General features: G+C 44.1%; 1 protein-coding gene across 7 annotated transcripts in view; it reads right to left on the bottom strand.

Moving 5' to 3' along the window:
- Positions 1-13,683, bottom strand: part of Gnb1 (G protein subunit beta 1) — an 85,669-nt gene that overhangs the window by 14,874 nt on the left and 57,112 nt on the right. For all 7 annotated transcript variants that reach the window (XM_017803047.1, XM_017803048.1, XM_029555881.1 and 4 more), the window contains exons 4-7: positions 12,946-12,984; positions 11,148-11,254; positions 3,783-3,846; positions 2,091-2,253 (exon numbers count right to left, since the gene is read on the bottom strand). In XM_017803047.1, the coding sequence (XP_017658536.1) occupies positions 2,091-2,253; positions 3,783-3,846; positions 11,148-11,254; positions 12,946-12,984 (373 nt within the window). The remainder of the gene's footprint in view (positions 1-2,090; positions 2,254-3,782; positions 3,847-11,147; positions 11,255-12,945; positions 12,985-13,683) is intronic.

Consider the following 13,683-nt stretch of genomic DNA (forward strand, 5'->3'; position numbering starts at 1 on the left):
GCCTTCAATCCCAGCTCTTGAGAGGCAGAGGCAGGCAGTTCTCTACGAATCTGAGGCCAAACTGATCGACACCTAGGCTACCAAGGCTATATAATGAGACCCTCATGCAAAACAACACATATATACATACACACACACATATATATACACACGTGTATGTATGTGTGCATGTATGAAGTAAACAAAAATACATATGAAGCAAAGTGTCAAAAGGAAAAACTGAGTCCATTACCATTAACACCTTCCCTCATCAATATATATACATATATGTGTGTATGTGTATGTGTGTGTGGTGAATCCATGACCATTAACACCTTCTTTCATCAATTCACAGAATAGACAAACAGAAGATTTGACATCAAAATCATTTTCTGATGAACATACACACCAACACAATGTCCAACAATTAGAGAATACACATTTGTTGCTACATGTTCATAACATGTAATCTTGATTAGAGTACTCGATTAAATGCAGAACTGTTCTTTGAACCAATGCATTTAACTAGAAGCCAGTACTTTAAAAAAGAAACCTGTTATTTTTTTAAATTACATTTTATTTTTTTGATTTTGTGTGTATGAGTGTGTTGCCTGCATGTATGTGAGTGCACCCAGGTCGTGCAATGCCGTAGAGGTCAGAAGAGGGTTTTGGAGTCCCCTGGAACTGGTGGCTTGTAGCCGCAATGTGGGTGCTGGCAATCGAACTTGGGTCCTCTTCAAGAGCAGTCAGTGCTCTTAACCCGTGAGCCATCTCTCCAGCCTCTCAGTTATTCTTTTTCAAAACATTTCTGGGAGTGGTATATGTGCACACGCACATAGCTGCACATGCCCATGCAGAGACCAGAAAACATCAGATATTGCATGTCCTGCTCTATAACTATCTACCTCATTCCCTTGAGAAGATCTCTCATTGAACTAGGCCTGAGCGATCCTCCCCTCCCATCTCCACCCCCCATAACGCTGGAGTTACAGGCACATGTGCCATGTTTGGCATTTTATGTGAGTTCTGAGGATCTGACTTAGGTCCTTATGCAGCAAGCATTCTTACTGAGCCGCCTTCTCCAGCTTGCTTCTTTCTATCAGATATTTGAAAATTAAGTATCATACAGCCAAGATTAACCTCAAACTCTATGTAGCTAAGGATGTCCTTTAACTCCTGATCCTCCTACCCGCACCTCCTCAGTGCTGGGATTCTATATGGTGCTGATGTTCAAACCTAGGGCTTTGTGCATGTTAGGCAAGCAGTCTACCAACTGAGCTACACCTCAGTCCCTAGAACAAAAATTTAAATAGAATTTATCAAAATTTACATGAAGCAGTGCTCTCTATCACAGTTAATTCTGATCAGGCCTTTGGTTACTTGTGGTAACCCTGGTGGTACGTTCTATCAAGAACGCACTGAAGGACAGGGCTTAAGGGCAGAGAATACAGTCGCAGAAATACTATGATGGGATCTTGTTTTGGAGATGCAATGTCTTTTGTTATGGTGAATTAAATCTTGGCAAAAGAATATGTACACGACAATTATGTTGGGTCCACATATGAAAAACATACTGGAACGCATGCTTAGACTGGAAAACTCCTGTGGAAAGTCTTGATGGAAGGCAGTTTAGAAGGGGACTGAAGAACAATATGCTGGTAAATAGCCAAGGGTGGTGGCGCACACCTTTAATCCCAGCACTGAGAGGCAGAGTCAGGTGGATCTCTGTTGAGTTCTAGGCCAGCCTGGTCTTCATAGAGAGTTCTAGGCCATCTGGGGCTACAGGGAGACCCTGTCTCAAAAAGACCAAAATAATAATAATAATAATAATAATTAATAATAAAATAATGACCAGTATGTTGATAAACAAGAAAGGTGGCTGTTAACTGTTCAAAGTGAACAAGGTACCTAGGAACTCAGAAATCAGCCTAAGTAATTTACAGGTTTCTTATTGGTAAAGGCCTAATTGGGCCTGGTTTGGTTTCACTTTCAGCAAGTTTCTGGCCCTTAGCCTAATGTTTACTTAAACTAATAATCAAAGACAGGCCAATAGTGAAGGCACACCTTAGGAAGCAGCTCATATCACTGAAAGGTCATGGTGCGATGTGTACCTGTATGTCCTGCCAGCTCACGACTCACACGCACATTCCCTTCACGAGTTTTCAGATTGTAAATGGAACATATATTATCCAGGCCACCACAGGCCACGTAATTCCCAGAAGGAGCGTATGCACAGGTCATGACCCAGGAGGAACGCAGAGGGATGGCATGAACCTAAACAAGAACACAAAGGAACAAGGCAACACCGTCAAGTTCAAGAGTATTAACACACGGGACGTGGTTTCCACAGTGAATCCAGGCCAGCTGTGGCTACAGGGAGACCCTGTCTCAAAAAGACCAAACGAAAAAAACAACTGAATTTGATTATTTCCCTTACCTAGACTGATGACAGCACTTTTCCTCCCCAATGTGTCCATATGTAGAGACACACACTAATAAACCCTAGCACTTGGAAGGCTAAGGGAGGAGAATCCAGAGGCTTTGGGGGTGGTTCTGAGGAACCCAGGGCCTTGTAGATGCTACACAAGCACTCTATCACTAAGCTCCATCCCAGACTTGACTACAGGTTTGAGGTCCACCTGGGCTAGGTAGTAAGCTCTGTCTCAAATTAAAAAACAAACTCTCAGGGCTGGAGAGATGGCTTAGAGGTTAAGAGCACTGACTGCTCTTGCAGAGGACCTGGGTTTGATTCTCAGCACCCACGTGGTAGCTATGAACCATCCTTAACTCCAGTTCTAGGGGAAATCCGAAGCCCTCTTCTGACCTCTACAGCATTGCATGACACGGGTGCACTCACATGCAGGTAATACACCCATACACATAAAATGAAAATAATAAAATATTTTTAAAAAAAAAAAAAAAGAGAGGGTCTCATGTAGTCTAGGCTGGTTTCAAACTCACTGTGTGGCTAAGGATAGTCCTGAACTCTATTTCCCAAGTGCTAGATTATGGGCATGCACCACCACGCCCAGCATAACCTTTCATTTCAATATAAGACAGGTGAGGCTTGAACCCAGGGCCTTGTACCTCTTACCCACAGAATGTATGTCTAATCTCTCCTCTCTCTCTCCTGAGTAACTGGGATTATAGACTAGTACCACTACCCTGAGTTACATTTATTTATTTATTTATTTATTTGTTTGTTTGTTTGTTTATTTAAATTTGGTCTTTTTGAGACAGGGTCTCCCTATAGCCCCAGCTGGCCTGGAAATCATTATGTAGACCAGGCTGGCCTTGAACTCACAGAGATCCACCTGTCTCTGCCTCCCAAGTGCTGGGGATTAAAGGTGTGTGCCACCATACCTGGCCTACATTTTATTTTTAGTTTAGGTGATGGTGGGAATTAATCCTAGGCATCATGCAAGTAGGCCAAGTACTCTACCACTGAGCTACATTTCTAATCCTCAACTAAATTTTGAAGTATAGTGCCTTTCAGATTTTCTGTTAAAAAAAAACTAGCAACTAAAATGGAAAGCTACATTTATGCACTCTATAAATAAATCATAAAACTTCCCGGTCTAAGCTAAGACTGGAATGCAGCAGGTCTCTCACCAACACAAGGAGGCACTCAGCTCCTACCTACAAGGGAAAACAGAAACCAAACCACAACTGTGTGCCCAGCACAAGGGACCAGCAACACAAACTCCTGCATTTCCCTCAGGACCACATTGCTGAACAGAAACTTTTGAGTTGGCACAGATGGGACCTTGGTGGTGTTCCAGGGAAGGGTCTGTGTAGCCCACCTTGTTTGTGGTGTAGCTATCCCAGATGATGAGTTTCCCATCCTGAGAAGCACTGACAAGGAGCCTGGAGAAAGAGAAAGAAAATAGAAAAAAAATCTTGGTGATGTCCGACTACAGCTTTAACACATTTGCCTAAGACTAAGTATACTTAGAAATAAGAAAAGAATTGAGCCAGTCATGGTGGTGGATACCAGCAGGATATGCTGAAGAGGCAGAGGTAGGAGGATCCTGAGTTCAAAGCCAGCCTGGGCTACACTTTTGGCCAGGGGGTGGTGGTGCATTCCTTAATCCCAGCACTTAGGAGGCAGAGGCAGGTGGATTTCTGGTGCAGTCAAAGCCAGCCTGGTCTACATAGTGACTTTCTTCTCAGTCAGACCCTGTCTTGAAGAATCAAAACACTGAACCAACTGTGATGCCAAAAATGCAAACACCGTCACACGTACCAGTTTGGCCCTGAACACTTGGCTTCATACAGACCAAGCTACCAGTTCCTAGGCTCTCATCACCTAGGCGCCCCTGAGCTCTTCTTGCCATCATTTCTGCATGGTTACCCCCCTACCCCCACCCCAACGCCCCACATCAAATTAAACACAAAGATGTCTCAAAAGCCACAAGTAATGTTAACTTTTTCATATAAAATTTTCTGTTCCATCTGACACAAAGAAAACCTGGTGTTATGGGAAAAGCTTGAGTCATTCTCAATTCATGAGCCATTTTAATCCACTCTAAACACCCCATGAGCTGGGCTGGTAAGTGTACTGTATTCCAAGTACTTGGGAAGCAGAAACAGGATGGTCAAGAGTTCAAGGCCAGCCTTGGCTCCAGCAGACTCTGTCTTTAAAACAAACAACCATAAAACTTTCCAGACTGCACTAAACTGGATTACCAATCTACAAGCGTAAGGAGTCTCTCTGCCTGCATGGTAAAGAGGTGACATAGGACAGCAAACTTCACCTGGTCCAGTAAAAGGGGACAGCAACCATAATGAATTATGAATTGTTTATGACTCTGTGCTAAGTTCAGGGAGGCTCTGCTAAGTTTGGAACCCGTGTGCTGACAAGCTGCTCTCTATACATGCCTTTTACAGTACCCTGAATTAAAGCAGGATACTGTAAAAGGCAAGTGTGACTAACTGGCAAAGGAATTTAAGTTATTTGGAAAGCAGTCAGTGAGAGCCATTCTGGGAACCACAGCTATTCACAGCAGGTCCCCGCAAAGATCTTTTTCAATATGATAAACAGTGGCACAGAAACTTTTAATTTCAAAATTATAATCGAAGCAAACAAATTCCAGACATTTTAGCTCTGAGCATATTTGGATTCCTGAAGTCTATCAAAAGCTTAACGTAAAATTCATCCAAGTCATTCTGATTGGCTTTGACACTTTTAGTTGTACCCTGCCCTATGTATAAACTTCCTTTACAAAGGTGACAATAAATTTGACAAGGAATAAAAACTTTTTTAGTCCTTTGTCACAAACTTTACCACAGAAACTAAACTGGGTGTAGGCACCAATCCTGCTGTTTTACAGTCATGACTTTTTTGGGGGGGGCGGTTCTGGGGACTGTCTTGTGCACAGTGAGTTGTGCTTTCCAATGAATTATACCTTAGCCCTCACATACAATTCTTTTCTGTTTGATCGACTGAATTCTAGGGCCTTGAGCATGGAAGGAAGTTCTTGGCCACCTCCTGAGATTGACTCTTGCTTTTTCTGGAGACAGGGCTTGGGCTACTATACTAGGTAGCCCAAGCAGGAAGCTGCTAAGGTTTTCCTGCCTCGAGCATATACCACCACTCCCAGCTCCTTGGACACTCCGTTATCCATGCTCAGTCACTGCACCAGGTGCTTTCAATCATCTCTACACAGCAGCTAAGTTCCCTGTGCTGTCCTATTTCTTTCTGGTCCTTCTGAGAAGCTGAGCAGGGTATCAGAGCCATCTGAAGTAATTCATCTTCCTATTAGGGGTCACCTTCAGAGAGCTCTCCTGGTCAGGGTCAGGTAGCTTAGTAACTGCTGACTCAAATGAGGAATGAGGGATTAAGACAATGTTAAGCTGTGAGCTGATTCTCCAGAAGGTGAGAGAAGACTTGCCTCCTGTTCTCAGGTCAGGTAACTTGGGGAAACCAATGCAGCTCACTGTGCTATTTGAAGTCTTCACTGTTCTGAGAGCTATTTCCTGAGCTGTCCTCCAATATCAATAGAAATTGGAAACAGCCAAAAGGCTGTGGTCTGCCCAAACCCCTCACATCTTTCATTTCACTCAGAGGGAGGAACTAGTCACAGAGACTTCACCAGACTCCAGAAAGGGAGGATGAAAAGAAAAATCAACATGATTGAAAGAGCATCTCAAATGTCATTACAGCTGAATTCGGGGACAGGGAGATGGCTAAGCAGGTAAAGGTGCTTGGCAGCAAAGTCTAGAAGCCTTCAGTTTGATCCCCAGAACCCACATAAAGATAGAAGAGAGAACAGATGTCCTCTGACATCCACATGCCTGGTCTCCATCATGCATGTGTACAAATACTGATCAAAAAAGTTGAATTTTAGCCAGCCATGGTGGCGCACGCCTTTAATCCCAGCACTTGGGAGGCAGAGGTAGGCGGATCTCTGTGAGTTCAAGGCCAGCCTAGTCTACATAGTGAGTTCCAGGATAGCTAGGGCTACAGAGAGACCCTGTCTCAAAACGACCCACGCCCCCAAAAAAAAGAAAGAAAAAGAGAAAAAAAAGATTTCATCCCATGTTGACAACTTGCAAAACTTGCGAGCCAGGAACAGAAGTCAATGATGAAGAAAAAAAAAAAAAGTTCAAATTTAGAAGAAACAAATACTCTGATAGACACACATGCGTGCTTGTATGTATCCCTGTGCAGGGACCAGAAGAGATGGACAGGTGTCCTAACCTCTCTCTCTGAAGCAGGGTCTGTCACCGAATTTGAATCTCCTCGTTTTTCAGACAGGCTAGCTAGCCCAGTGAGGCCTGATTATCCTTCAGCCTCCACCTCCTTGCAGCACTCGGGTTACAGGAGAACAGCTTTGACCAGCTGTTACATGAGTGCTGGGGATCTCAACTCAGGTCCTCAGGCTTTTATACTGCAGGCATTCTTACCCCCTGAGCCATCTCTCCAGCCCAAGCATATACAAGTCAGTTGCCAGGGGGCCCTTGAGACAAACTGCTGGTCACTACAGTAAACAAGAATCTGCAGTTGTAAATTGAAGCCTTGAGTCATATAAAAGATTCTTCTTTAAAAAGTCACTATGGGAGCTGGAGAGTCAGCTCAGCGGTTAAGAGCACTGACTGCTCTTGCAGAGGACCCAGGTTCGATTCCCAGCACCCACATGGCAGCTACAAACCGTCCTTAACTCTAGTTCCAGGGGACTCCAAAGCCCTCTTCTGACCTCTGCAGCATTGCACAACACAGGTGCGCTCACATACATGCAGGCAATACAGTTGTACACGTAAAATAAAAATAATAAATAATATTAAAACAAAAAACAAAACAAAACAGGCCCTTCAAAAAAACTACACCGGCCAGTAGTGTTGATGCAGGATTGTAAACCCAACCCTTAGGAGCCTGAGGCAGGCAAAAAGACCAAAAAATACAAAAACAAAAAACAAAACTCACTATGTAGACCAGGCTGGCCTTGAACTCACAGAGAGCTGCCTGCCTCTGCCTCTCAAGTGCTGGGACTACAGGTGTGCACAACCACGCCCAGCTAAAAGGTATTTTTATTTATCAGTTTTATTTTACATATATGTGTGTATTGTCTGCATGTATGTTAAGTGTAACCTGTGTTGTGCAATGCCCATGGAGGACAGAAGAGGGAATTGGGTACCCTGAAACCGGAGTTATAGACAGTTATTAGAGCCATGTGGGGGCTGGGAATTGAACCTGGGACCTCTGCAAGAGCAGTCAGTGCTCTCATCTGCTGAGTCATCTCTCCAGCTCCATATAAAAGATTCTCATGCAATAACTTTTTATACAAAGGTAAGAAATATGAGGTGACATCTAAAACACCCCCTAAGCAAGCTAGGATTTTAAACATGCAAGCATGGCCATCTAAAATAATCCCTAAACATGACGCAGAGATCCACAACAATACGTATTTTTTAGGGGATGGGGTAGGAAAAGCATGTGGTTTTCTGAGATAGGGTTTCGTGTCGCTCAGGCTGGCCTACAGCTTGTTATGTAGCTATGTAGCTGAGGCTGATCTTGAGTGTCTGATCATCCTGCCTCCACTTTCTGAGTTCTAAATTTACAGGCATGCAGCACCACGTGCAGTACATGCAGTGCTAGGGATCTCCCAAGGTCTTGTGCACAATAGCAACTGAGCTACATCCCCAGACCCTTGGTTTTCTTTTGTGATCACACATAAAATTAGTTTGACTTTTTTTTTTTTGAGACAGGGTCTCATTATGCTGTCCAGTTCAAAGAGCAATAATAAATCCCAGCACTCAGGAGGCAGAGGCAGGTGGATCTCTGTGAGTTCAAAGCCAGCCTGGTCTACATAGTGAGTTCCAGGCCAGCTGGGGCTACAGGGAGGCCCTGTCTCAAAAAAGACCAAAAAAAAACAAACAAAAAAAAAACCCCAAACAAACAAGTATCATGCTCACTGATACCTGCACACTGTCCAAGAAAACGGACAAACAAGACATTCAACCAGCCTCCCTCAAGCCTCCCAGTATTTCTTTTGCTCACAAGGGCACCATGATCCTGAACCTGGTCTTGCTAATTCCTACCCCTTGCTTTCCTTCCTTCTGACCTATCCTTAAACTCATGCCGAAGAGTAGATAGAATGTAAGGCTTTGTACACTCACCCTAACCCTCCTCCCCACCCCCACTGCTCAGGCCTATCCCTTAGTTTCTTGATGACCCCTGCATGCAGCATGCAGGTTCCTTTCCAGACATCCCATCCAGAGCCTGGCTGCAGGGTCCAAGGCTAGTGAATACAACTACTGTGCCATCTAACTTAATGCTCCTGCACATGGAGAAAAGCTACAGTGGTCACACCCTGCTCGTTATCATGTACCTTTGAGAACATATGCTCTGGTGGACAGATTAGTAATGATATTATCTTTCTTTCGCATACTTAATTTTATACATCTTTAAGGAATAACTTTGAAATCAACCATTTCCTAATTTTACTTATCTATTTTGAAAGAGACTATATATATATATATATATATATATATATTTGTCTTTTTGAAGGAGGGTCTCCCTGTAGCCCCAGCTGTCCTGGGACTCACTGTAGACCAGGCTGGCCTTGAACTCACAGAGATATGCCTGCTTCTGCCTCCCAAGTACTGGGACCACAGGTGTGCGTCACCACGCACCGCTCAAGATACCTTATTTTTCTTTTTCTGGTCTTTTTAAAGCAGGGTCTCCCTGTAGCCCCAGCTGTCCTGGAACTCACTATGTAGACCAGGTTGGCCTTGAAAGCACAGAGATCCACCTGCCTCTGCCTCCCGAGTGCTGGGATTAAAGACGTGAGCCACCATGCCAGGCAAGATACCTTATTTTTAAAAATTGTATGTGTATGAGTGTGTTGCCTGCAAGTATTTAGTGTCCCCGTGTTGTGCAATGCCCACAGAGGACAGAAGAGGGGGTTGGATCCTCTGGAACTGGAGTTACAGACAGCTGTTTGTTAGCTGCCATGTGGGTCCTCAGTAAGAGTGGTCAGTGCCCTTAACCACTGAGCCATCTCTCTAGCCCCCAAGATACCTTACAAATAGTAACTATTTATGAACTATGTAGGTTAATTAATGTTTATATTACAGAATGATTAAATCAAGTGAATTAACATACTCATCACCTCACTTTTATCATCTTTTTGTAGTGAGAACATTTAAGATCTATGTGGCTGGAGGTGTAACTCAGTGGTACAGCATTTACTGAGCAGGCATAAGGCCCTAGGTTCAATGGCCAGCCCTGCAAAAACAAATAAATCTATTATTTTTTAAGTATTTTGTTTGTTAATTTTATTTTTTTGTGTATGAGTGTATTGCCTGCATGTGTGTAAGTGCATCCAGTCATGCAATGCCTACAGAAGTCATAAGTGGGTGTCAGATCCCCTGGAACTGGAGTTATGGACAACTGTTAGCCACCACATGGGTGCTGGGACTTGAACTTGGATCCTCTCCAAGGGCAGCCAGTGCTCTTAGCCACTGATTCCATTTTTTCCAGTCCCAAGTAAATTTACTCTCAACAATTTTGAAAGCAATACCACAATGGAACTTGTGATTTCCCACCTAGCTGAAGCCGCACCCTTTGAGCAACAGCACAACATCCCACCCCCTTTCCTTTTTGATTGGAATGGCTTCCATCGTTAAAATGGTCACGAAAGCATGCATCTGCACAAGCAATTGTATAGAACACTAAAGATAGAATCTTTTGTTCTCTAGCTATTTACACCCTAAAGCAGATTAACTTCCCAAATAAAGAGAAAGCCAAGCAGAAAATTCCACTCTGACAACAGAAAAAAAAAAAAAAAACTACTCAAAGAAAGGCATGCTAAGACTATGCTGGGGCTAAAAAGAGTACACAATAGTCACAAACCATATGGTCCTTTATTTCATCATGAGTGCAAAAGGCAGGAGAGACTCAGAAGTCCAATAATGGTTATCCAACACACAGAAAAGGACAGGTGAGCACAAGTGGCAGTTATCTCTGGATGATTAACGGGATGAAGTGGGGCAGGGGAGGATGTGGACAGCCAGTAATGCATGTCCTACACAGCTGCCCAGTGAGGCTGAAGACACCAGTAAAGCCCACATTCAGCTTTTGGGACTGTGGTTGCTGTTGAAAGCTTAGTACCTTTCTCCTTCCACTGCCGATAGTGGACTCTAGTATCATAAACCCAGGGACTAGAGATGTAAGAACAGTCTAGAACTAGAGAATCCAGGGCACAGAGAGGGAGACAACATCTCCCTGGTCATGTTACAGCCCGTAGTGGAACTGAGAGAACAAAACTTCAGAAGCTAAAAGGAAGACGAAGGAAAGAGGAGAGCTGGAGCTGGTATCAAAAAGACAGTAGTGCAGTCAGCCAGGGTAAGTGGAGATCTGGGTGAGGAGTATGGATCGATGACATTAGCCCTGACTGGCAGGAACACGACTCAACTTCCTTTCTTCCTCCCCGCCCCATTTTTTGAAAAGTGTCTTCCTATGTAGCCCTAGCCTAGAACTCACTATGTAGACCAGGCTGGCCTTGAACTCAGAGATCTGCCTGCCTCTGCCTCCTAAGTGCTGAGATGAAAGGCATGAGCCACCATATCCCACCCTGATTCAACTTTCTAACCACTATCTTTTCCTAGAAATCACAGCAGACAGCAAACACGTCAGGTACTACATTGCAAGGGCCCATGTGTACCTGGAGTCTGTGCCCCAGTGCATGGCATAAATCTTGGCCAGGTGCCCCCTCAGCGTTCTCCTGGTGCGCATCTGGATTCTTCCCACTGGGTCAATGTTGTTTGTGATCTTAAAAAACAAAAGTCACACAGATTAACATAAATGGAGACTCTTCACTTGCTTTCTGTTTTAGTTACCCAGATATCAACCGAGATCCAAAAATAGTAAATGGAAAATTCCCAATGTAAGCAATTCATAAATTTTAAATTGCACATTGCTCTAAGTAGTACAATTAAATAAGCCACTCTGCAGGGCCTGAGATGCAAATCACCTGTGTCCAGTGTACCCCTGTTGCAGACACACTGTTTGTCCACTGGAGTATTAAGCAGTACTACAGTTATCATGGTCTGCACATAACCCTGCAGAGACCTAGTGCCACAGTGCCTATGCTGTTTACCTTTTTATCCAGTATGCAGGCATTGTCATACCTACATCATCACAGTACAAGGAGGTATGATAGTTCAAGATCATGAGCATTGTGCTGGTTAGTGTTTATTGTCAACTTGATACGAGTCACTTAGGAAGAGGGAACCTCAACTGAAGAACTTCTAGATCAGACTGGTCTGTGGTCTCGTCCGTGGGGCACTGTCTTCACTGCTAACTGATTTAAGAGGACTCAGTCTCCTGCAGGCAGTACCATCTCAAATATCCAAGGCAGGTAGTCCTTGGGTATTTGATAAAAGCTAGCTAAGCATGACCCTGAAAGTGAGCCAGCAAACAGCATTCCTCCATGGTTCCTGCCCTGATTTCCTTCAGGATTATGACCTGAAGTGTAACTCAAATAAACTCTGCCCAGCTGCTTTTTGTCAAAGTGTTTATCACAGCTATAGAATGAAACTAGAATAGGGGTTAATGGCTATACATGTGCTTTTTTTTTTTTTTGGTCTTTTTGAGACAGGGTCTCCCTGTAGCCCCAGCTGGCCTGGAACTCACTACGGAGACCAGGCTGGCCTCGAACTAACAGAGATCCGCCTGCTAGGACTAAAGGCGTGCACCACCACGCCAGGCCTTTTTTTTGTTTTTTTAAGACAGGGTTTCCCTACAGCCCCAGTTGGCCTGGAACTCACTATGTAGACCATGCTGGCCCTGAATTCAGAGATCCGCCTGCTTCTGCCTGCTGGGATTAAAGACAAGCACCACCACACCTGGCTTGTGCAGGTGGTTTTTAAATTTTTTATTACTTATTTACTTTTTTACAGGGGGCGGGGGGTGGGAGGGAGGAGACAGCACAGCACCCACGTGTGGAAATCAGAGAACATCTTTGAGTCTCCTTCTACCATGTAGGGCCCAGGTATGGAACTCAGGTCGGTAGTCCTGGCAGCTGGGATTTTACCTACTAAACCATCTCACTAGCTCTGTGCACATATTTGAAAATCAGTTTTCAATTTTTCTGGACATAGTTTGGCAGTAAAATTACAGGGTCATATGGTAATTCTATGTCTAACTTCCTGAGGAACTTCATAGCTGGGGATTACAAACTGTAGTTTAAGGCAGATTTGGTTAACGAGAGAAGTATAAAAATACTTTACAGAAGGGAAAAAAAGCATTTTACAACTATTATCTCTAGTTCTTTATAGCTGGAGAGATCTGGTTTTCATCTAAACCACATTCACTGGTTCACACTGCCTATCACCAGAATAATTTCCAAATGAGAGTCCCTGGCAGAGGCAGGACAGTGCTCAATCTAAAGTCCCAGGTGGAGATACAGCCCATTGCAGCCTCTGCCCTGTAGATGACTAAGTAGTGGAACTGGTTCTTACCTGAGAGAGAGTTGCATCTGCACATGCTTTTCGAGCATCCTAGGAAATAATAACAGATGGGAATTAGTCATGTTTCACACATCCAACCCCAGGACCTCACCTACCGGTTTCAGAGTCTCCACAAACTGTCAGGAGCAAAAGCACAGTGTGCAATGAGGAAGTTCTCCTGCTAACATCCTTAGCCTACTGCCAGGCACCAAACAGACAAGACTACTCACAATCCTCAAACCTGCCTAAAACATGCAGACTCCTCATCTAAGTAACTCGGGACTCCAGGGACCCTAGAACTGTAGGTAATCCCAAAGGAAAACACACTGAAAGCTGGGCCGGCAGTGAACAGCTGAGGCCACCTTCTCATAGCCAGTGTACACCTCTCTGTCTTTCCCATAATCCAAAGGAGGGCAGAAGAGGTTGGCAGCAAAAAGAATGCAGGCTGAACATCAGCTATCAGCAAAAACTGTTCTTCTAGATTGAGTTAGCTAAGGACTTTGTTTTCATGCCAAGCAATATTAAATCTAAGTTCTATGAAAAGAGCAAGGGATCAGGAACCCATAATCAAACTCCAATGAGATGTATAACAAACAGCATCTGCCAGACAAGCTGTCTTCCTATCTATAAAACCTATACTTCGAAGTGCGGTGGTATGTGCCTTTAATCCCAGCATACAGGAAGCAGAGGTAGGTAGATCTCTGTGAGATTGAGGCCAGCCTAGTCTATGTAGCCAGCTGGGCCTACAGA

Source organism: Nannospalax galili, unplaced genomic scaffold (assembly GCF_000622305.1).
Source record: "Nannospalax galili isolate Female #2095 unplaced genomic scaffold, S.galili_v1.0 scaffold806, whole genome shotgun sequence".
NCBI lineage: Eukaryota > Metazoa > Chordata > Mammalia > Rodentia > Spalacidae > Nannospalax > Nannospalax galili.